The 23,795-nt window shown below is 48.1% G+C and overlaps 2 protein-coding genes and 1 long non-coding RNA gene across 4 annotated transcripts in view; 1 reads left to right on the top strand and 2 right to left on the bottom strand.

Moving 5' to 3' along the window:
• Nucleotides 1–9,242, bottom strand: part of SLC22A18 (solute carrier family 22 member 18) — a 67,436-nt gene extending 58,194 nt beyond the window's left edge. The window contains exon 1 of one of the 2 annotated variants that reach the window (XM_048307948.1): nucleotides 1,090–9,242. In XM_048307948.1, coding sequence (XP_048163905.1) covers nucleotides 1,090–1,263 — 174 coding nt within the window. In that variant the 5' untranslated portion in view covers nucleotides 1,264–9,242. The remainder of the gene's footprint in view (nucleotides 1–1,089) is intronic. The other variant, XM_048307947.1, reaches the window with a different exon arrangement.
• Nucleotides 9,243–9,370: 128 nt separating this feature from the next.
• On the bottom strand, nucleotides 9,371–18,373 carry LOC125326904. The gene is made up of 7 exons (XR_007204067.1): nucleotides 18,222–18,373; nucleotides 16,687–16,854; nucleotides 16,029–16,135; nucleotides 13,957–14,082; nucleotides 13,503–13,615; nucleotides 12,745–12,842; nucleotides 9,371–12,245 (listed from the first exon to the last, which is right to left on the bottom strand). It is a non-coding gene; the product is annotated as an uncharacterized LOC125326904 (long non-coding RNA).
• Nucleotides 18,374–18,528: 155 nt separating this feature from the next.
• On the top strand, nucleotides 18,529–20,258 carry CDKN1C (cyclin dependent kinase inhibitor 1C). Its single transcript, XM_048307186.1, has 3 exons — nucleotides 18,529–19,213; nucleotides 19,306–19,432; nucleotides 19,566–20,258. Exons 1-2 carry the CDS (start codon nucleotides 18,760–18,762, stop codon nucleotides 19,425–19,427), a joined length of 576 nt encoding a protein of 191 aa, XP_048163143.1. The 5' UTR covers nucleotides 18,529–18,759; the 3' UTR covers nucleotides 19,428–19,432; nucleotides 19,566–20,258.
• Nucleotides 20,259–23,795: the final 3,537 nt, after the last annotated feature.

Genomic DNA, 23,795 nt, shown 5'->3' with positions numbered 1-23,795 from the left:
ACAGCTGCACATATTCAGCAACTGCTAAGGGGGATGAGGGAAGTTTTAAGTGCCTTCCTGCCTCCAGACCCTGCACCTGAAGCAGCCCAAGCATCCTTTGGGAGATGACTATGGAAAAGTCTTGGAACTGTTGTTTAATCAAGCAAGCCAGAATCAATACAAGATGAGCAAATATTGCCTTTACTGGATGGTACACCCACAGCCTGAGATTGCAAAAAACACTGATGCACACCTTGAAGAGCCACAATACTTTGGAGGTTTTAATTTAAATACTTTATATTCAAGGGACAGCTATTTCTGATTCATCTTTTTGTTGTGTCATGTTTTTGTTTAGCCTGGAGGTGCAGGGAGACCTTATCTCTGTCTACAACCACCTGAAAGGGATTTGTAGCCAGGTCAGGTCAGTCTCTTCTCACAAGTAACTAGCAATAGGACAAGAGGAAATGACCTCAAGCTGTGCCAGGGATGGTTTAGATTGGATATTGCAAAATGTTTCTGCAGTGAGGGGATTGTCAAGCACTGGAACACAGTGCCCAGGGAAGTGGTGGAATCACCATCACTGGAGGTATCATAAAATGTGTAGATGTGGCACTTAGGGACAGTGTTAGGTTTCTGATTGGACTCAATGATCTTAAGGGTCTTTTCCAACTAAAAGTCCTCACTCATTCTATAAAATCAGACAGAAGAGTCCAGTAAGTGAGAAGCAATGAATCCCTCTGAGCTGGTTAATTACACACTCAGAAAAACCCACCTTTGATCTGAAACCTCTGCTTCCTGATAGCTGCTGGTTGGGTCACTCTCACAGTCCAAGCAAGAAGACACAAATTACATCAGCTTCACCCAGAGCCCTCAGGCCAGGAAAGGGCTCTTGGCGCTACTACAGCCCATGTAATAAAGCAGCTTTTATGGCCTGGGTGTACCCTGGAGAGAGACACAGCCTGCCTGCTCGGTAAGGATACCAAGTATTCCTTTCCGCTTCAAGAATACCATTCCTCTTTCCTGCTAGAAGCTATCTTCCGACTTTGCTGCAAAACTACAGAGCCTGGCATTGAAGGAGATGTGCTGTGAAGCAAGAGAACCCATACTCACAGGCATGACTCCCATCTGCATGAAGAGAAAGGTCAGGTCTAGGGCTGCAATCGCATAGGCAACACGGATCACTTGTCCCCTCTTGGCCTCTCCTAAGTAGCCACTCTTCCCCAGGGTCTCATTCCTCGTTCCTGAGGCTTCTTCCTCACCTTCAGAGCTGGTTTTTGCATTCATAATGCTCACAGCACAATAACTTGTTGCAGGACAGGCTGGGAAACGACACGAAGGCACTTCCTAGCTGAGAACGTGAAGCATAGATAAGGCGCAGAAGTTGTGTGCACAGTTCAAAGCTTACAGTGTGAAAGGTGCTGAGCCAGCATGCCGTGGATTTAATGTTTCTTTCTTTCTTTTCTCCTCTTCCCTTTGCTTACTTGCTAGGCAGGATCAAAAATAACCATGCATCAAACCACAGATCTGGTTCTTCAGCCTTGTCCCAGGTGGGCTCACTGCCCCAAGCACCATCACAACAAAGATCAGCTGGAGTGTCCCAGGGAAGTGAAAGTGAACATTGCCCCAAACAAGAGCATGTGATAAGCTCTTCAACTCTTTTAACTGTTTCACTTCCTTCACTTCTATTGCCTCTGGTGGCTCAGGAGAGATGACTGTTTTAATTCTTTATTAAAGGCACTTTGCTTTTACTTTTGGAGGTTGCAAGTGAAGCTTACAGCAGAACAGCTATTTCCAATTCCAGAAGGTTTATACAGATCCCAGAACAAACACAAGTCTTATATGCAGTCAGACCCCCTCTCACCAACACCTTTACTTGAGCCATTTTCCATCCTTTACCAGGTGCTGCAAATTTATAGTAATTCTGAGCTAGCAAATGTTCACATGTGACTCCACTCAGACTACAGATTACCAGCCAAGGTCAAAAACATTTAAAAAAAAAAAAAGGTATTAAATCCACACAAATCATGAGGCTGACTGCCGACTGGGGAATGAAATAAATAAGACTTATTTGGCCTTTGGGAGTTTTGTTATTTGCTTGCTTGTTTACTTAGGGTTTTATTTGTTAGTCTGCTTGCTTGTTTGCTTGGGGGTTTATTTGTTTGTTTTCTCACTCGTTGAAGCCTGGAAGTCTGGTTGAGGATTATCTTTATTTTGAAGAGAAAAAGAAGGCAGAGATTCCAATGCTCTGACTCTGTACAATTATAGAACTTTTGGAAGGAAGGGAACTGGAGATCTCATCCACCCTGCTGCTTGAACACATCAGTTCAACTGTAGCTTTTTCTAGGCAAGCTTTGAAAATCTCCAAGAAAAGAGATTTGCCCCTTCTCTAAGTATCTGGGAAAGAAGTTTTTCCTACTGCCCAATCTGAATTTCTTGTGCTGCATCTTGACCATGTCATTCAGTTCCCCTAATTTAGTAACACCTCTGCTCAGAAACAGAGTCTTGACTCGCCATGAAGGCTGACACAGACACATCAACACAGAGACACACACAGATGTCTGCTGGCTTGGGTCTGGAGTGGTTGTCAGAGCTCTAGGATTCCAACCAAGCCCGGGGAGAGTGAACTGTAAGATCTCTGGGCACACCTTTATGCTCAACATATCACCACTGAGCTCTGGGATTTGCTGAAGGCCGCCAGGCTCCACCTCTTGGCAAAGGAGGGAGAACTCTAAAGGTTAAATCTCTCACAAGGGTTGGGTACCATATCACTGGAGATTGCACAGAAACAACCCTTCACAAACGCAGAGCATGAGTGAAAAAAGCACCTTTAAAAATGACTTTCCTACAGCAATACTGGCACTCAAGCAGATCCAGCTCACAAGATGCCAGAATCTGTATTTGTTACTGAGCAAGGACGATTACCCAGCATGTATCCCAGCTTAGCAAAGGATCAGTGCTCAACATTTGGTTCATCTCAGAGCAAAACAATGGATTCGCCTGCACTTTGAATGTCCTTCACTACAGTACCAATATCATCACTCCCTGGTTTGTGCTGGATAGACACAGTGCACAAATTATCATTGAATAGAAGAGTAAAATTAATGACAGAACTCTGTTTATGGATGTTTCAAGACAACCAAAAAAGAGACTCATACAAATGCAATGTAAAACAGTGCTTACAGGAAACCTTCCTGCCTGGGACTGTTTTGACTGGTGAGTTTGTCTCAGCAGCAACTGAAAACAGATCCCAGCAAGGCAACCGGGGAAGCAACGACTTGCAGATGCAGCCACTCTCCACCAGATAGGAGCCTCGTCCTGCCAGTGCAAACAGCTAGCCAGCCACATGCTCTCCCTTGGATTTGGCTTCTTTTTACTGGCATTGACAAGGGAAGTGGAGTGAAAAACCACAGAGTTTAATTTCCAGCCTCTGGGGCAAAAGGCACAGTTCTAAAAAGCAGGAAGCTAAACTTGGTGCCTGGTGTGGAGAGGTCCGTGGAGAATAAGCTCTGATCGTCAGTTCCTGTACACCCCTGGATGACTCAGCACCCAAGCCTGCTCCTTAGCATCCCAGATCAGGCTGCAAGTAAGGAAGTGCCCTGGGCCCAGCTAGGTGATCCTCTTCTAGCCGTAGTCTCCTCGGGCAGGATAATTTCTCTCCCCATCCCAGCACTTTGACCCACACAGGACAAAGGCAAGAAGGTGGCAGTTTTAAGCCATCTTTGCAAGTCATGAGCCAGGTCATGTCCATGCTGCCCTGGCCCCAAGGATGCAGGGATGAGCTGTATTCTCCAAACCTGGCCAAGATGCTGGCAGCCTCAAAGCATCTCAGTATCCTCTTGCAAGGTCTTCTGCACAGGAACTGGGACTTCCCTGACTTTCAGCACCTGATTTTTAGACTCTTGCCCCATGAATCAGTCGGTCTAAGGGCTGAATGTGGCAGCAGGAGCACTGATGGAAATATAGCCAGTGTGAACGACACAAGGCAGATTCTCCTCCTCCCCTGAGTGAGAAGTCTGACTGAAAATGTCTGCAGGAGCCTAAGTATGATGAAGATTAACCCTGTTCCCAGCTATGCTCTGCTGAACATCACATTTGCAGCCATGCAGCTCGGGGCCAGCTCATTTATACCTGTAGTGATAATGCACCACTAATGACAGATGGCATAAGCTGGCACTGCATTTTTATCTAAAGGCTCCTTCTGGCTCAGTTATAGCCTACACCATGGGTAGCACTCAGTCACAGACAAGCCATCTTTGAAACACAAAATTAATTTTGAAACTGGGGAGGAAAGGTTATGAAGAGGAAATGAATTTTCTTGGGTAGGATAAATAAACTTTGAATAGACATATATTTCAGGGAGACTACCATGAAAACAAGCAAGGAGATAAATATCTTGTGGTAAAATTGCAGATCAGTCCATTAGTTATGCATTAAGCCTGGACACTTATTCTCAGCAATTTTGGAGTATTTATAGTTGCCCTTCCTGGTATATCTTTCCTGAGCCCTATTTATCTGGTGATCTCTGAAAAAAATAGAGCAGGAAACCTGAGAACATCTTTTAAAATCATAAAGGCTCACTGTTTATGTTACTTGGGCAGATTTTTTTTTTTTAAATTACTGGAATGGGAAGCAAGGCTAGCACATGCATAGGGAAGGAAAATCCACCCACATCAATAGCGCAAGTTGAAAATGTTGGTTGGAAAATGATAAACTGGGGGGAAATAAATCTCAAATCCTTCGCTGGCCTTGTATTTTTTCAGAGAGGGAGCCTGATATGATCTGGAGGAATACAAGGTCCCCTGGGTGGGAGTCTGCAGAGGGTCAAAACAAGCTTTACAGCCTCAAAAGAACCTTGAAGAGGGATGAAAATGCAAATGTATTACCCAGAAATGAGGGGCATCTCTCAGGCCTCAATCCTCTACAAATTTAAACTGGTCGGTCTCTTCAGCTACACAAAAAATCAGTGGGATAAAGCAAATCCTGCTCCAGCATAGATCAGTCACAAATCCCTGCCCTTGTGGGTACGCATCCATAGCCATGGCAAGCATGACAGCTGGCTGGGAATGCCAGGGAGGGAATCACTGCCTCTTGTCGCCAGCAAAACCTTCATTTCTCCTTGCAAAGAGAAACAGCACCTTTGTGTGCTGTGTACTGGGGGTGCCAGGAGGGACATGAGGTGCGAGATGAATCATTATGAACATACCTCATCTCCCTGCCCAAGAAGCAGCAGAGATAACCCTTCCTCTCTTTGGAAGAGCATTGAGAGGCCACCTCACCAAAAACAGTGAGGCAGGCAGACATTCAGACAAGGAGAGACATAACAGCCCTTCACAGAGACACAGTCCTCAGGGAGCCATTGTCCTGGGGATGTTTCTTAAACTCTGTAATATGAGAAAGGAAATGGAAGAATTATCTCAGAGTGATTCCTCAATAGTGGGAATGCTGAACGGCTGTAATGAGGGAAACGGGTTAACACCAGCCATGGTCGGTGGTAATCATCAAATCTGCAGGATCTGGCCTGATCCCTCTCTTTCCCCGACCCCAAGACCAAGGGAATGGGCCTCATTTGTATTCTGGTGAAAGATTTATACAGTTAAGCAAATAAGAGCATAGATGGCCTGGTACTGCCAAAATTGTATCCCAAGTTTGTTGACTGATTTATTCCTTTGTCTAATTGTGTCCATGAAAAAAGCAGCTCACTAATGAACGGAAAAAGACTTCACATGGCCAGCAAAAAAAACCCAACCAAACCAGCCATGTTTAGTTTAAAAAATAGCACAGTCTTCAGGGATTTTCATAAAAACTGCAGAGACAGTCCAAATTGACAATGAAATCAGATTCCTGGTGGCTGCTGTATTTTTTTGGCTTTTTCTATCTGTGTATTAAATAGCAAAAAGCAATTATTTATAATTCGTTTTTATAAAAATGCTGGTGTATTTATTATGCCTAGCAAATTATTTTGTGAAATGGAAAAGCCTATTGTTCATTCTCTTGGTAAAGCCTTTGTTACTTAGCATATTAAACTGCAAATCACATTTCATCTGAAAGGTCCTTTCCAACACAAAGCATTCTGTGATTCTATGAAATATGGCTGGTTATTATTAACTTTTTAATGGTAAACTCCCAAAGCTCCAACTAATATTGAGGCCCTGTTTGGTGCCCTGTAAACACAAAAAGAGGTTGAGACTCAGAAGAGGGAAAAGTATTAAATCCTCCTTGTCTTGCAGATGGGATTCTAACAGACAGAGGGGTTTAATGACTTCCCTGAAAACAGAGGAAGTCTGTGGAAGAGGCTGGAGTCAGATTCAATCATCCTTTGGTTCCCTTGTTTAACCACAGGGCAGTTTCTTCTAATATTCTGGAAAAATTAAAAGAGAACATTTCTGAATATTGGAATTTGACAACAGAACATGCAGATGAGACAGAGACTGTGTCAATTGTAAAAGAGTTTTGGAAAAATCCTGTGGCCTGAATTCAGGAGAGTTACACCAAAAATAACATGACCAAATAGGAAGAAAAACTCAGTTCTTTGTACCCATCCAGTCTCCTGGGCTCCAGCAGGACCTCACCAGGGCAGGAGTCTCCTGTGCCTGCTCACACTGAGTGCCACCTTGTGTAGGATGATTTCAGCTCAGCCAGAGAACTCACCTCTGGATCATCTCCCTACCCAGAATCTCCCGAGCAAACAGAAACCCCTCAAGTTTCAATGAGCTGTTGCCATGCAGTGCAGAAGGGCTGCTGGGCTGCTTCTCCTTCAAGCAGGGACATCAAAAAACAGCAAATGCCTCCAGTCTGTTATGCCAGAACATTGAAGAATCAGCAAGAATTAGATGACCTTTAGTGAAAGCCCAGGTCTGCTGCATGACCTCGCTGCTGGGCAAATGATTGTCTCCCCCGGACTTGACATTCTTCTTCCACAAGCCACACTTGTTTTAAGGAAGTGTGACCTGTCCATCTGTGTAGGAAACTGTGATGAAGGTCTGGTTATTCCATCAGCTGCTGAGCAGGGTCCAGGCAAAGCTCCACACACTAATAAGCCGTGGTGACAGCGCAGAATCAATGAATGCTTCTGCTGCCTCTGTGGTTGTGTCTTCAGCTTCCTGGCATGTTGGCATGCCCAGTCTTCAGACAACTCGCTGCTGGATAATGGATGGAGCCCTGGGCTCCAAGATACACACAGTGCATTGGGAGTCCAAGGTTCACAGCCAAAGAATATGCTAGAAGTGACAAATCCGGATGCACACACAAATAGAGCCTCATACTTTGCCTGCAACGTGCAATATTTCATTCAGCTGGTATTGCGCAGCCACCTCCTGGAATTGCAGCAATGTCTGGAATGCAAAAGCTGTTTATCATTTAAATAACATTTAGGCCGTTATAATTTATATGAGAATTGTGACTGATTGGGGCTGTATGGAGCTTCTTGTTGTGGTTTGCTGTAGGAATGCTGCAGATTTCCTCTGCACACATTACATTCTGCACACAATGGGAGTCCCAGACATTTTCAGCTAGTCTCAAGCTTCTGCCTTTACCAAAACATTTTCCTGTGTCAGAATCAAACAATTGCCTGATTTATAAATCTCAAGCATTCAGGAGACCACCAGCAACACAATGTAACAAGAATCTCTCTGTCATTCAGCCTTCCAACAAAGCTACACACAGCACAAACAAAACACGGATGTGTATCCAGTGTTCCTGCTAGCGCGTGTTTCTGTATAGAGCAACTAGAAAAGGGCAAAGCATGTGTCTGTAAAACCTTGCACATCCCAGATACAGTTTCCCTGCACACAAGGGTAAGACAAATCCTTGCCCAGCCTTGCATGGAACTAACATAGCATGTAGTGGAAAGAGGACAGCTGACCCCATGGCTTCATCCCCTACATGAGTGGGGGATAAACCTGTGTTGCAGATATTTGCTGCCTATGGCTGGAAGAAACAGAGGTATCCAGGGTCATGCATGGCTGGATTTGTCAGCAGCTTGAAAGTGGTGAAATGTGCAAACATGACTACACAACCCCTGATCTAGCTGGGCTCTAAATGACTTAAAAAGCCTCATCCAAGGTCCTTATTCTTCTCCCCCTAAGCAAAACACCTCATTTCAGATGAAGGCTTGAATGGTCTTGTAAGGTCAGACCAAATCCTGGAGTTCACACTGTTGCAAGTTGGAACAGAGCATGCACCCCTGCCTGTCAGTCAACTGAACCAGGAAAACCAAAGTTTTCAAAGCTCTGGAAGACACCAGTCCCTGGAGGTATCCTCTCTGCCAGCTAGGTGGTCTGCATCCCCTGCATAAGCAATAAAGGCTGTAGCCAGGGCTACTTGGGGAGAACTACTACCATCTTGATTTTAGTTAGGAATACAAGAGCAATGACAGTCCTACAAAAGCTGGGGTTTTTGTTCAAACCACCAAAAGGCTTTGGAGATGCTTCATTGTTTCCTTCTGGCCTGCCCATCCAACCTCTGCTTGAATTTACCTGAGACAAAAAGAAATCAAACCACCTTTGCTGAAAGTGGGAATTCCTCAGGGACTCCTTAGCACTGAGATTGTAGGGGGAACCCACTAAAGGCTCTTGAGGGGTATATGATGAATCTTCACAGTGGTTTGGGGAAAATTTTCAAGGTAATTCAGCAAAACCAATGTTGAACACTGAATACAACTCTAGCATGGACAGATAGATGAGAGTGGAAAAGTTTAGAAGACACATCCCTATGCTCAACCTACTCTACCATATACTTAAATCCCACTTCAAATATATCTGAAATTTTGCTGTAAGAAGCCAGACTATGCATGGTACCATTCAATTATCTTCTTTCCAATTTCAACCTCTATAGGCATGGCCTTCGTTCAGAACAAAGGATGAGGATGTGTTTCTAACATGTTGCAGGTATGTCTGACACAAGAAAACACCAAACCTGCTCAATTGTTCTCCTTGAAAGCTCATTTCTCATAATAATTCTTCAGAATTATTTTGGAACAACACCAGGACCTGTGAATTAAAATTTATCTCTCTTTGTAAAGAATCAGAGCAAACGTTGCACACTGTTAGGATCCAATCCTGGCATCACGACATGAGTGGCACACACAGATTTTCCCAAGACAAAATCCCTAAGAGCTATTTGTTTTTAAAAATTATTTCAAAATACTTTTAAAGCTTATCCCAAGATGATCACAGGCTCACAACCCAGAAATCAAGGAAGTTCTACAAATTTTTAGATGAGCTCTGTAAAACTGCCCCAGGGAGGGTGCTGGGAAGTAATTCCCCAACTTCCAACCTTGACTGGGTCCTGAAGGCTCCTGTTAAAACCGACACCAATCTACTCAGCAGGTCTGCCCAGCCTCTCTCCTCACTAACTTCAAAACAATAAGGATTTATTCCTTTTATTTATTGCCCAGTACAGCCAGGGGAGTAGTGGGTTATGTTCCTTCTGAGCCTCATCAATCAAGCTGCCAAATTCAGCCATCTCTGTGCAGGTGAAGCAACAACCACCACAAATCCACTGGAGGTGCCCTCAGAAGCTGCAGGATTGCTGGGGCAGGTCAGAGGCAAATCTTGCTTAATGGCTGTGGTGCATGAAAAGAAAAGACTCTAGATTAAATTTGCAGCCTCGTGGTTAAAAAAGAAAAAAAGAAAGAAAGAAAAAAAAAGAGCACCATTCTTCCATCTGCAAAGCAAGTGCATTTGATTTAGAAAGCAATGAGATTCCGTAAACATAACACCTCCAGATACATTTCTTTCCTTCCAGAGCAAACTCACAACCATTTGGCCACTGCCAGCTTAAATGATTTCACCTGGTTTCTATTTTCTCTTTGAATACCAACGATGACCAGCTGACTCACTTTTACTTTGAGAAGTACAAAATCTGGATTACTTGGCTTCAGACTGAAACCCTGACCTCAGTTCACTGGGAATTTTGCCTCTGATTTCCATGCTGCCAGGATTTAACTTTCAAGTCTTTCATCCAGCTCCTCTTCTGCTTTTACTGTTAGGAAAACATTTGTTTCAGATCCACGTGGTCATGACTATGTTTGAGAATGTGTCTCATGGTTCACACTAGAAGAATTTGGTCCATGTAATTTTGAAATGCCTTCACATGCACGCTCACTGGGGGGCAGTGAGATATCTACTATCTTGCACAGCATCAGGGTGTGTCTTTAATTGCACCTTTTTGGAATTAAAGTTTAATTGAGAATGAAGTACAAATTCATCTCTTTGTGCCTGATTGTCCTGTCCTAAAGTCTAAAATTCATCCTACTTGAAACAGAACCAGGCACCTGGAGCTCAGTGCCCTACACACTTGTTTTAGCAATAGCTCCTAAAACAAGTTTCAGAGCCACTGCTAAGGGCAACTTTTAAGGCCACAGAATAACCTGATGATTTTTCAACCTGGTCATAGCACAGGAATAAACTTGACTTTCTCCTGGCCTCCACCATCCACCAAAGGACATTACGACCACATGTAATCAGAGTATTTAGTAACAACCACGACCTCAGGAAACAGGTCCTTCCAGCCTCTGTGCAAAACTCATGATCTGTCTCATTAAGCAATAGCTGTGTCAGTGAGTGTACTGCAAATCATTAGAGAAAGCCTTTTGGCTAGTGTTACCTGTGGTCTTCCACCTCTTCTGCTCTGTTAGGGGACATGGCAATTGTTTTCTCTTTGGATCTGTGGGATGCTGAAGACTAATGCGATGTGTACTGAGTGCTGTTGTGGATGGCACATATGTATCCCTAGATGCTGCCCCACGTATAACATAGGCTGAGCTCCCAGCAATGAGTCACAGCACCAATTGTTCTGCATTGTATAAACGTGCTTGTGGTGCGCTGCTGGATCCAGGTACAATTAACTCCCCACCTGATTGTGGGCTTGGTAGCCCTATTATGGTTAAACTGCTGTAAAATGAATGTGATGGACTTCCCCAAGGGAGCTCATTGAACCACTCCCTCTGCAGCTTCACCACTGGCTGGGCAATGTTTGGTCCACATTCAATGCTCGCAGCAAAATTAATGCTATGATTCTAGCAGAGAGATTACAAGGTGATTGTTTTTCTAGGTTAAGAAAAAAATAAAATTTTAGTGCTGCGTCTTCAGAAAGTTACTACCCTAAAAGCAAATTTAAAGCTGTAGGCGAGAAGATAAATTAATCAAAGAATACAAACAAGAAGCTGAGGGGTGAGGAGGGAGGAAAGATTATCTCATCATGCTGCGTCATTGCAGGATATCTCAACACCCCATCAAAGGGAATGGAGGGAGCAAGCCCTGAGGGAGAGGCAGATAAGAAGAGGGAATCCAGCTTGGGGTGCAAGAGAAGGAACAGCCAGATCCCACAGCACTGTATTACTTTGCCAACCGCTCACGGAGAGGGAACCTGCCGCAGGAAAATGTATAAGAGAAAAAACTCCTGGGACTCCTCAAGATGTGCCAGGCCTCCATGAAGCCAGACAAGTGTCTCAAGGTCTGCATCCTCTACAACTGTATCTGCTTGTCTTGACTGCCAGGATTAGAGCTGCCATTGAGCAAAGTCACTATCTGTCATATTTGAGAAGTGGCAGTTTGGCAAAGTTCCTGGTGACTGAAAAAGGGGAAACAAAATGCTCACTTCTGAAAAGGAGAAAAAGGAATTTGGCTAGAAAGTGTTGGTAACACACCAGTGTTTTGGCTACTGCTGAGCAGCACTGGCACAGCATCAGCGCTGTCCTGGGAGGGGACAAAACCAGGCCACCGACCCAAATTAACCAAAGGGATATTCCATACCTTATGATGTCAGATGCCACTCACAGGGACCTCGACAGGCTGGAGAGGTGGGACTGTGTGAACCTCCTGAAGTTCAACAAGGCCAAGCGCCAGGTCCTGCATGTGTGTCAGGGCAATCCCAAGCACACATTCAGACTGGGCAGAGAATGTATTGAGAGCAGCCCTGGGGAGAAGGACTTGAGGGCATTGGTAGATGAGAAGCTCAGCATGACCTGACCATGTGCTCTTGCAGCCCAAAAGCCAGCAGCATCCTGGGCTACATCAAGAGCAGCATGGGCAGCAGGTCAAAGGATGGGATTCTGCTGCTCTATTCCACTCTATTCCATGAGACCCCACCTGGAGAGCTGCATCCAGCTCTGGGGCTCCCAAAATAAGGACGTGGACTTGTTGGAGTGAGTCCAGAGGAGGCCCACAAAGATGATCAGAGGGCTGGAGCACTTCTCCTATGGCGACACACTGGGACAGTTAGAACAGCTAGGACCTTAGAACAGCCTTCCAGTACCTAAAAAGGGCCTAAAGGAAAGATAGGAAGGGATTCTTTATAGGGAGTGTAGTGACAGAGTGAGGGCTAACGGTTCTAAACCAAAATACCTATTTAGAATAGATATTATGAATAATTTCTTTACTGTGAGGGTGGTGAGGCACTGGCACAGGTTGCCCAGAGAAGTTGTGGATGCCCCATCCCCAGAAATGTTCAAGGCCAGGCTGGATGGGGCTCTGAGCAACCTGGTCTAGTGGAAGGTGTCCCTGCCCATGGCAGGGGGATTGGAACAAGATAATCTTTAATGTCCCTTGCCATGCAAGCCATTCTATGATTCAATGATAGCTAAGTTACACCTCAACCCTAATTTTTCACAAAGTAAAGTGAGTGTATTCTTCTATTCATAAATCTTGTCAAAGAATCACACAAACTTGGAGCAACTTGAAAAATCGCTAGGATGGTGGTTATAGCTGTGATGTATTTCCTTACTCTAGAAGCACTGTGCACACCGTATGGATTTAAAATCCGCACCTTTCCATAACCTGGTCCCCCTTGAGCTTCCCAGGGCTGTCTGCAGGCTGGTGGCCCGGAGAGCAGTGTCCCCAGCAAACTATGCCCTTGAGAGATCTCTGTGGGGAAGCAGAGAGCCTGTTACCAAGTACAGCCCAGCCCGGAGCTCCCTTACGCGGTGAAGAGCATCTCAGGCCTCTGGGTCACCCGCAGCCACCCCCGGGGACTGGATGACGGGACAGCACGCCGACAAGCCAGGGGGGCTGCGGGGTGCGGGAAGACAAGGGCTGCCGATGCGGGGAAGGTGGGGCGGCGGCGGGGCGAGGCCGCGCTCCCCGGGGCGAGCGGGGGAGCGGGGCGGGCGAGCGCCCGGCGCTCCGGGTCGGCCGACATTAGAGGGCACCATTGCCCCGCGCATCGCCGCATCCATCCGCGGCCGGACAGGGGCTCCGGCTGGCGGCGAGGGACAGAGAGCTGCGGGTCGGGGAGGGACGAGGTGCCGGCACGGCCCCAGCGCTGATCGCCCCGGTCGGCTTTCCGCTAGCGCCGCACGGACTGGGGCGAGTAAAACTTGGATTGGCTACTCTCCCTTCACAGTGTTTTTAAGGTCTTCATCGTCAGGATTCTTCAGACACCCTCCACTTCTCGAGTGTGTGTTGCTTTCAAAGTCAGATTTCAAGGCTTTTATAGGGCTTTGGGGAAGTTTTTCATACACCTTAGGTTTTGTTCCCTCTAGGCATGTGCTAGGATCCATACGAAGATGCCTCTGGTGCACTTACCGCTGCTCTCGAGCTTGCTTTTGGACCAGGCACCTCCCCTCTGCAACAGGCCAGGCCACGAATGATCTGCTTCAGGACTCGTGCTAGACTACCAGCAGTAAAAAACCTGTTTACTTAAGAAACATGAAACCAAAAATAAAACCTGTGTAATGGCCCCTTCACCCCTACCTCCCTCTACATAAAGTAGAAATAACCTATGAAAAGCTACTCCAAAAATAATATTACCATGGATCAAGATGAAAGGTGAGGAGAATGTCAAAACAAGCAAAATGCAAACCTCTCGTTTAATGCAAAGAGTGTCAATGAACAGGACCTGTGAGCGTAGAGCATGACTTTGACAGGAATTACACCAACAGAAAAGCAGGGAATATAAATAAACGGAGTATTTAACTACTGCTCAAATGTAACTACACAGACAGTAAGCAAAGAAGAGCCACCCTCCACAGGTACGTACTGCGAGCTCAAAATGCTGCTTGGTACCTGCCATTCCCAACCTGCTTTCCAAGTTAACAGCACAGCATCCTGCAAATGAGTTGGGCTTCCAGACAGGATGAAGGGCCAGATGGTGAGTGGAGTTCATCTAGTAAAACAACATGATGGAAAGAGCAAAAGAGGGGTGTGAAGAGAGAATGCAATGGCCCCTGGTGCTCTGGCAGGTCCATCAATAGATTAGGCTAAATTCACTGCTACCTTTGTGCTACCCTAATGATGCACAGCAGCTGGACAGCAAGGCTGGCACTTCTATTAACAACCAAGAACAGAAAGAATAATAAAAAAGAAAACTAAAGAAAATTAAATGAAAAGAAGCAATTTTTTTCTGAGATATTAGCTTATGCTTTTTGGTTTTTTGAGAACACAACAAAAAGCAATTCAAACCAAATTAAAACTGTCAGAATTTTTCAGGGTTCTGTTCAGATTGCCTTTCCCCATTTTAACCCCTGATCTAGTGTGGTTTTGCCTAGCTATCAAATCTAATAATTTGACATTTTATGACCTTGTCAAGAAATGGAAAATTCTGAGTCTATACCAGTTTGAATAATTTGAATTGTCACTTTGGTGGTAGAAAAGCCTCAGTGAGGATTTGAGTAGTCTGTCCTAACTTGAACCTTAATTGTAATCAGTTTATTTAAGCAGGATTCCAAAGTACCAAGCAAAATTGCCACTGGTATAAATGCAAATTGCTTATGATCATATGCATAGTAAAAGAGAAGTGCAAAGGAGATAAAGCACCAACGTCTATTGGTCTGTGCCTCTGCTAAAGCAATTATGGGATATAACACGTTCTGAAATGAAGCAATCACGTGTGGATCACACAATATTTGAAGAATCCCGAGTTAAACATTGCTTAGCATAGATGACAACTGTATACTAAAGGAAAAGAGAAGAGAGCAAAGCACAAACCTCCCAGCCTCAAGGGCCCAACAACAGGTTTGCTTGTCTGGCAGCATGCCAAGGACAATCCCTGCAGGAGAAGTTCACTCCAAGACTTGCCAAAAGACAGAGGAGTGCTCTTCCATGGCACCATGTCATGGGCACTGTTTGCCTCTATACATAAGCATCTCACTAAACCCTCTCCTCCGAATAAGTTAACCTGGAGCTGCACAACAGCCAGCCCCATCAGCATGACAGCACTGAGAATCTCTCTTTTGTTACCTCCATAACTTCTTATCAAATCTCCTTGGTTACTCCTTGCTCAGTTTACAGTGCAAGGACCTCTCTTCCCCTGTCTGCCAAGCCATCAGACTCAGCCCTGGCTCTGACAACCTGGACCCTTTCCAAACAGGAATAGTCAAATGCAATAAACTTCCTGAAATTGCAATCCCTTTGCAATGATGCACAGGCCATAAAGGAGTTTGCTTTTCCCTCCCCTCACCCTTTTGAAACAGAGCAGCCAGCAGGAATACACAATAGGTAAAGTCATTATGTTTTCTGACATAAGCAGATATGACTTGGATGTTTTGAGCAAAAATGTTTCATTCTTATGGGGCATTGTTCTAACCATAGCAGTAATTACTCTGCTCAGTGTTCTGGAGCAGGAATTTCTACAGAAGCTAATAGGCTTGGTGGTAGCTCTTGGGTAAGATTTTGTAGCTCATGTTAGGCAAACTGCTGGTTTAGAGGATCATAACCTACCCCTCTGTCCTGAGAGTTCACAGATTCACTAAATTAAAAACATCTCTCTGTGCATGCAGTATTTCCTCCTCAAATGGGCTGGATGTTCTCTATCTCCACACACAAAAAACCAGACACTGCTAGAACTGGCAGCTTGTGAGCAGAAAGTACCCAGGACTGTCCCCACCAGCTAAAACCTAAACGTATATTGGGACAAAAAAAACCCAGTCAAAGCGCTAGGGAGAATTAACAGTGAGGAAGCTGAACTAAAAAGCAGGGCTGGTAACCTCAAACCTGATCTGCTTTACCTCCCAGGTGAGCTGGAAGTGAAGTGGCCTCAAACACAAAGCAACCCCTGATCGTTGGAACCATCGTTCCTTGCGTCCCTCAAGCACTGCGTAAATATTGGCTCACCTCTGGAAAGGGTTTGGAAGGACAACGACCTGGATTTTGCAGAGGGCACGCCCACATCTTGCAAATAGCAGGGGATCTTGCTCATTCAGCTTTCATGGCAGGAATGTCTAAAACGGAGGAGGCAGAACACAGGAAAGGCCTCGCCGGCACGGGGGAAGAACGGCAGCAGGTTCGCGAGGACTCCTCACAAAGAGCCCCTGTCTGCAGGGACCTGGCCATTGCCTTTCGGCTCGAGTCTTGAATAGAGGGCACTTTTCCAGCAGGTTTCTTGGGGAACTCATAGCATTTTCTCTGCATAGCACATTTATTCCTAAAACCACCCCAACCTACATCCCGAGAGATGCGTTTGATGGCTGCTGAGAGAAGTCCCCAGGTGAACACTGTGCCATGTTCACCACGTTCTCCAACCATCCCAACTTGTGAGACCCACCTCTCCTGGCTCAACCTGTGCCTAACTGATGCTCACCTCCTGCTTTTTAAGATGATGTGCTCTTAGTGATGAGGAACTCAGAGAGCCTTTTCATGACCTGCTCCCTAAATCATATCCTTGGGGCCAAGAGACCCCCATATGGCTACCTTCAAGGGCCATTTTGGGACAGAAAGGACAGTGGGGTAATAGCCACCCAAAACAGCCACATGGGTAGGTTGTCCAACTCACCTGGGAAACTGAGAATGGCTGTTGAGAACATAACATCTGAGCAGGCATCTTTGAAAGAAAAAAGTCTTCACATTTCCTAAAACACCAGTGCTTCCACCATTAGTGAAATGAAAGTGGTCTGTCTGTACCACTGGTCAGCAAAGTCTTCTGCCAGGTGTGACGCCATGCCTGCCCAGGAAACAAGTGGGGATCTGCACCCTGAAGGCACTTGCTGCCTCTTCTTCTCTCAATCACGAAGCTACAGACCCTTCCCACTGAGCACCCCACCTGTCCGCACAAACATCAGGAAATGACTTCAGGAGATCAAACCTGTCACGGCATCTCATTGCTCAGAAGCCTGAGCATGGATAGATCCTTCCTGTGCAGTGAGCCAGGCTCCAACATTCTCCCTGCCAGCAGCAGCCAACCCTGGGTCCATGGGTCCAAACCCACGGGCACTGCTGGTACCTGCTGGTGTGGGCAGACTTTGGAAGCACCACTGAAGGTGCAGCACCTGGGAGGTGGCGGGAGCTGTCCCAGCTGCCACAGGCTCCTCACTGGCATGGCAAGTGCAGGAGTGAGGGTCCCCAGCCGGAGGGCTGCTCTGTCACAGACATGGGCTGAATGTGGAAACACCACATTCAAAGACTTACTTTGGTGCACCTGGCAAGGCCTTTCCATGCATGCAAAGACAAATGCTCCTCTTCTTGAAGCTGATCTACCTATGGGGCCTAAAGCTGTGACCCCTCCAGCTCTACAGTAAGCTGGCACCTGAGGCAGTCTCTGCAGAGCCAGCACATTCTAGGAATTAATATTAATTTTATTCCCTTTAGGGAATAAAACGATCCAAGTTGTCTTTGCTCAAGGGTTTGAAGTTCCCAAAGGCAAGAGCCATAGGGACATGAGGAGTGAGGGGGTTCCCAAACACACTACATGAAAGAGGTTCATCTTTCTCCTTGTTGTCTGCAGAGGAAAAAATCATTGCCATGATGACCCTCTGAGACATGCATCAACAGTGTGATGATGTTCTGGGACGAATTTTAGCATGGTGTCAGTTATGCTCCCCCTTCTTTTCCTTTCATACTCCTCCATCCCAAAACAACAAAAGGCAATGATTGCAGTGACCTGCAGAAAATGTAAAGCACAAGCCAGCTGATCCCTGGCAAGACAATAGCGAGATTAGTTCATCTGCAGTGAACAAACACGTATTATGCGGGTTTTAAAGTTAGGAGAGGAAAATGCTGTGGTTTTCATGTACTTCTATTCACTAAGGCTGCAAGTTATTATTTCCATGCAGCTGAGAAGCCCTATTTTTAAAAATAGCCTTCAGCTTGTTTTGAAATCTGCAAGCATCTCGCTTTGTTTTGCAGCAGTGTAATAAAAATCCCCGAGCCAGAAACGATCCCGTTTTCCTCCACACGCATCATCTCCCCCGCCCCAAGCCCCCGCGCTCCACGGATGCTGAGAAACTCCTGGCGACACTCCTCGAGAAGAAACAAAATCCCAACCAAACAAAATAATAGTAAGAATAATAGTAAAAACACTCCCACACGCACCCTTAACGCGGAAAAGGCAACACGGAGCGGGGGGGGAGGGGGGAAACAACCCAGAAAGTGGCCGGGTTCCAAGCGGCAGCGGAGCCGAGGCCGGCGGCAGACAAAAGGAGCGGGCCCGGCAGCGGGTGGGGAGCGCGGCGGCCGCCCCCCGGGGCCGGGCCAGCGCCGGGGCCGCCCCCGGTCCCCGGCGGGGCCGGGCCCGGCCAGTGCGGGCCAATGCGGCCGGCGGCGGCGCGGCGCTGCCCGGCGCAGCCAATGGAGGACGCGGGCAGGAGCCCTGCCGCCGGGGGCCGGGGGGCGGCGGGGGGGGCCCCGCCAATCGCGGCGGGCTGGCGGCAGGGAAAACACTATTATGCTAATGGTGTTTTGCTCGCACTCGCGGGGAGCGGGGTTTAAAAGGCAGGGCCGGGGGGCAGGGGCTCAAAGGCGGGAGGCAGGGCCGGTGTGAGCGCGAGCGGGCCAGCGGACGGGACGGCAGGAGAGGAGCGGCGGGGGGGCACCGACGCCTTCCCGGCCCGCCGCGTCCTGCCTGGCGGCGATGTCCAACGTGCACCTCTCCGGCGCCGCCGCCCTGGAGCGCCTCTCTGCCCGGCGAGCCCTGGCCGGGCACGGCCGCAGCCCCGTCTGCAGGAGTCTCTTCGGGCCGGTGGACCACGAGGAGCTGGGCCGGGAGCTGCGGGATCGTCTGCGGGAGATGGGGGAGGACGACCAGCGCCGCTGGGACTACAACTTCCAAACCGACACGCCGCTGCCGGGGCCCGGCCGCCTGCGCTGGGAGGAGGTGGAGGCCGGCGCCGTGCCCGCTTTCTACCGGGAGACTCTGCAGGTGGGACGGTGCCGCGTCCCCCTCCTCCGGGCGCCCCCTTCCCCGCCGCCGCCGCCGCCCGCCGCCGGCAAGGGGCCCGGGGGCCGCCTGAGCCGGGAGAACCGCGCTGCGCCCCGCCGCCGCGGCATGCGGCTCCGCCGGAGGGGCCCGACCGCCCGCATCACAGGTGCGTGGGGAGCCGGGGGGCGCGGGGGACGGGGGGCGTCCCGCCGCCGCAGTGGCTGACGGACCCCTCTTTCCTCTCCGTCCCCCATCCAGATTTCTTCGCGAGGAGAAAAAGGCCGGCGGAGCCCAAGGCAGCGGCGGAGCGCCCCGCCGGCTGTCCGCCGCCCCCCGCCGCCGTGCCGGCTGAGCAGACCCCCCGCAAGCGGCTCCGGTGAGCCAGGTGAGACGCGCCCCGGGAGCGGGCGAGGGTATCTGGGCGCTTTCTGCGGCGCTTAGTTATTTCCTATACCACGACCAATTTTTTTTTCCCCTGCTTATTTTTTTTTCCTCCTCCTCCTTTTTGTTCTTCCCAGACTTTTGCACTACTGCACCCACGGGAGAGGCGCGTCGCCTCGGGAGGCGCAACGCCCCGGAGGCGCGGGGGGCCGGGGCGGGCGGCGCGGCGAGCCGGGACCCCCCTGCGCCCGCCCGGCCTGGGAGCGGGAGCCGGAGCGGAGCCGCAGCGCCGGCCGCGCACGGAGCAGTGTTATCGTACAACAGTGCAATGTATGACGTTCTGTATAGAAATGTATTATGCCTAATGTGAGTACACTGGCCAGAAGTGTAAAGCTTTAAAAGTCATTTATAAGAAATGTTTAATCTCTGCTGAGCTCTCAGTGCAAAAAAAAAAAAAAAAAAAAAAAGGAAAAATTAAAAAAACAAGTGTATATTTGTACAAAACTTTTTTTAAGAGTTATACTAACTTATATTTTCTATTTATGTCAGAAACGTGGATAACTTTGACATCCAATAGTCTTTTTTTTTTTTTTTTTTCTTTTGGTTAAGCCAAAGGGCACTATATTTGCTTTTGTTATTCACAAAATGTAAATTTATTTTTATAGTGGAATTTTTTTTTTTTTTTTTGCTTTCACAAGATGTAGCTACGAATCAAAATATTTTTTAGACTTTACTTGAAGACAAATCTGTTTCAATGGATCCTGAGCCGGTCTGTACCACTGCCATTGCAAATAATGCCACAACTTCAATAATAAAAGTCAGGAAACGGCCGCAAGCCTGCTTGGTGTGTGCTGGAGGGGAAGTCCGGGGGGTGGGGGGTGGCAGGCACAGCCGGGGAGCCAAGCCCAGCTCTGCGTCTCTCGGTGGAGGGGGTCCTCCCTCGCCGCGGGGCCACGGACACCTCCGCAATACGACCCCCGCCACGGGCAGGGCGCTTCTCCCACCGCCCTGCCGCGAAAAGCTGGCGGAGGGTTCGGAGGGGAGAGGGGGGCATCTTCCCTTAAAAACAAGTTCAAACTGCTGAGCGCTGCTGGAGTTAACTGCGCCTGAGGGGAGCACACGCCCTTCATCACACCCTGACTTCGGCCTTTCGGCACGTTGTAATGGTTACTTTTAGTAACCTTTCTTGCCAGGGCTGTATCTGCCCCCCTCGAGGAGCCCCCCCCTCGCCCCACATCGGGGCTGGGGCCGCTGCCTCCCTCTCTTGGGGACGGCCTCGGGGGGGGTGACTGGTGCAGCGGGTCAGCACGGGTGGGGATGCCCCTGTCTCGGCTGTGCAGACCTTCCCCCTTCCCCCCCGCCTTTCGGCCGCGGGCCCTCACTCCCCAGCCTGGAGCCCAGAGCCCTGGCTACTGCAGGGAAGCACTTCCTGGTACCTCTTGCCCAGCAATGATTTACAGGACAAACAACAGTTCTGGGAAAGGCAGCAGTTTCAGCTCGCCCTAAAAGACGTAAAAAGCAAAACAATACACACACACGAACCCTCCCACCAGCCAAAATAGCCAGCGTTTTGACAGTGCTTTGGTGACAGTGCTGTCACAACCATGGAGCCGCAGCACTTGGCGACATCACCTCATCCCCGTGGCCTGAGGGCAGGTTAAAGCCGTGGGATCTGCACGCAGCCCCCGGGGGCCGGGGCGCACGCCCTGCTCTGGGCCCCAACCCTGCGCTGCCCGGCAACGGGGGACAGACCAGGTCTGGTGCTGGCTGCAGGTGCTGCAGTACTGGGATGCTGGAGAGTACAGCTGGGGAGGAGGACCAGGCTCCCAGAGCCGTGGGGACTGACTGGACTGATTTATGTCTTTCCGACTCCACCTCTCAACCTTGCACCTCTGAAATGCTGTACCCCCACACTGGACCCAGCCGCTGGGGGGGACCAGGAGGACGTCACTCCTGGCTTTCTGATCTCTAGATGATACACTTCCACGGAGGGGGGAGGGAGACTGAGAGAGTAAGGCTCAGGGTGAATAGGCTCAAGGTTTACCCACATCGTCTTCCCCTGTCACAGCGCTCCTCTCTGCCCCCCTTTATCCCCCAACCTCTCCCCCCGCTGTCACGGCCGCCAAACGCTCCTGGCTGTAAAAGTAACATTGATTACCTCCAGCTCCGTGATCGCTTAATCAGAACGGGATTATTTTACACGCCCGCATCAGTGGCCGCTGACTCAATACGATTTTCCCCTGCTTTGAAAAGAAAAATAGCTTTTCCCTTTCCTTATGAAAGCCAACAATACCCGGAGTGAGGCAGCTGGATCCTCCAGGATTTATGGGCTTTTCTCTCGCTTTCATGAAAGCAGGTGCCTTTGGGACCTCCATTGTCCCAGCCCGCAACTAATAATAGGACTTTTTGCAATGAAAGATCCCTGCTCCGAGCTCCCAAATACCTCGGCCCGAGGAGCCACGAGGTGTGCCCAGCCTGGCTCAGGAGGAAAGCCCTCGCCGCGGGGACAGTTTAGGCACGGGGCTCTAAAGCAAATAATTCCAGCTCATGGGCACTGCCCTAGAGCAGCCGTCGGGTTGGCAGCCCGCAGCAGGGAGGGCCGCGTCCCGCAGCCCCCTGGGCTCCGGCTCCCGGGAGGGCCGGGGGTGCGGGAAGGTGTGCGGCCGCCCCCCGCGCCCTGCCCCACCCAGCCCGGCCGGCCCTGCTCGCCCCGGCACAAAGCACACTGCCCCTATTCTTTCGGCCTTTGTAGCCATATGGCAAATCCATGTAGACACAGCCAACATCCATTTATTCAGGCACATAATGTCCCGCAACAGGGAACAATTGGAACTTTGTTTGCTTCTATTATTGATGCGAATGGGCGACAGAGAGAGAGAGAGAGAGAGAGAGAGAAAAAATCATTTAACTATAAGAGATATCCAGCTAATTATGAACCATATGTGCCTATAGTTTCAAAGCAATCCAATGAAGTTCATTTTAAATCTAGACTACTTTATTAGTACGGAAGACAGATGTCTCAACAGTACATGCATCAGAGGAAACCATGTAAAGAAGTTCTTGAAATATTTAACTAGGACTCATTCATTGTCAGAGAGGCTTTAAAGTGCCCTTTATCATGAGAATGCATAGGCAGAAGCAGAGGGAGGCTGCTGGTTGTTACCGCCAACCCACTTACCCCTTAGCGCTAAATCCCAAATTCCACTTTGGATTTGACGACAGGAATATTTTTGGAAAGGATTCAAAATATCAGGGGTCTTGAAGGACCGAGCTTGCTGCTCATTACAGCTACAAAAAGTCAGGTCATTATTTGAGCTGCCTTAATCCCAGACTGAAACCAGCTACGCAATTAGAGGAATAATCTACTCCAAAATCACCACCGCTCCCTCTCCCAAGGAGCAGGGCCGTGCATTTGGAGCACAGCTACTGCAGTTCCTTCTCTGCCCCAAGAGAGACCTAGAGAGGGGCGTTAACAATGCTGGACCTCCAGAAATTTTTCATACAAGCATCTCTCGATATGAGTCCGTGGTGGGTGCCTAAAGGGAAAAGGCTCTGAAGGAAGCCTGGAAGGGAAACTTGGCGTGAGGAAGTCTTTCAGCTTTTTTTTTTTTTTTTTAGGGAATGCAATTATCAGCAAACAATCTTGGCAAAAAGGTATCTTTATGAGCTCAGCAACATCTACCAGTAATTAAGCCACTTCAGTTAAATGAATGCAACATATGGTTGACACTGGGAATCATTCTCCTTCTTAGCCACAACTTTTCCTTCTGGGCCAAAACTTGTTCTATTATCACTTAAAATAAACAAAAAGCTGCTTTCCAGCTCTTCAGCAAATATTTGTTACTAATGAGCAGGAGGTGTACGTAACAGGATGGGGAAAAAAACCCATCATTTTTAAAGAATAATTTCTTATGTTTTGATACAGAAATAAAAAAATCACTTGCAATGAGTTGTGATTGCTTGGTAGGATGGCTGCACAGGGAGATTCATGTGAAGGATCCACAAAGAGAGATGCAAATTGGATTGACCATTTTTAAGCAAAGAAACAGATATGAAGAGTAGTAGCATATATGCAAATATATATATATACACAAGAAATAATTATTCACGGAGTATAAAATAATTCATCAGGGAACAGGATTTTTTTCAAGCCACATTGTCAACCATCACTACAGGATAAAATTAGAATGGTTTTCCAATGTCTTCCCCTCCTATACCTTTTCAGAAATGTTACTCTTGACAATCATTTTTGGAACAGAGCGAGTCAAAACACAAACCAAAAGTCTTCACCTAAGACCAAAGGATGGGATTATATCTGACTCACAGAGGATGGAAAAAAATTAAGTATTTTCCCCACATATACACAA

This window comes from Corvus hawaiiensis, chromosome 6 (assembly GCF_020740725.1).
Source record: "Corvus hawaiiensis isolate bCorHaw1 chromosome 6, bCorHaw1.pri.cur, whole genome shotgun sequence".
NCBI lineage: Eukaryota > Metazoa > Chordata > Aves > Passeriformes > Corvidae > Corvus > Corvus hawaiiensis.
This window is presented reverse-complemented; position numbering and strand designations above follow the sequence as displayed.

Coding starts and splice junctions, on each gene's coding strand:
- CDKN1C (XM_048307186.1), top strand. CDS start 18,760: ATGTCCAACGTGCACCTCTCCGGCGCCGCCGCCCTGGAGCGCCTCTCT. Junction 19,214..19,305: donor CCCGACCGCCCGCATCACAG/GTGCGTGGGGAG, acceptor TCCCCCATCCAG/ATTTCTTCGCGAGGAGAAAA.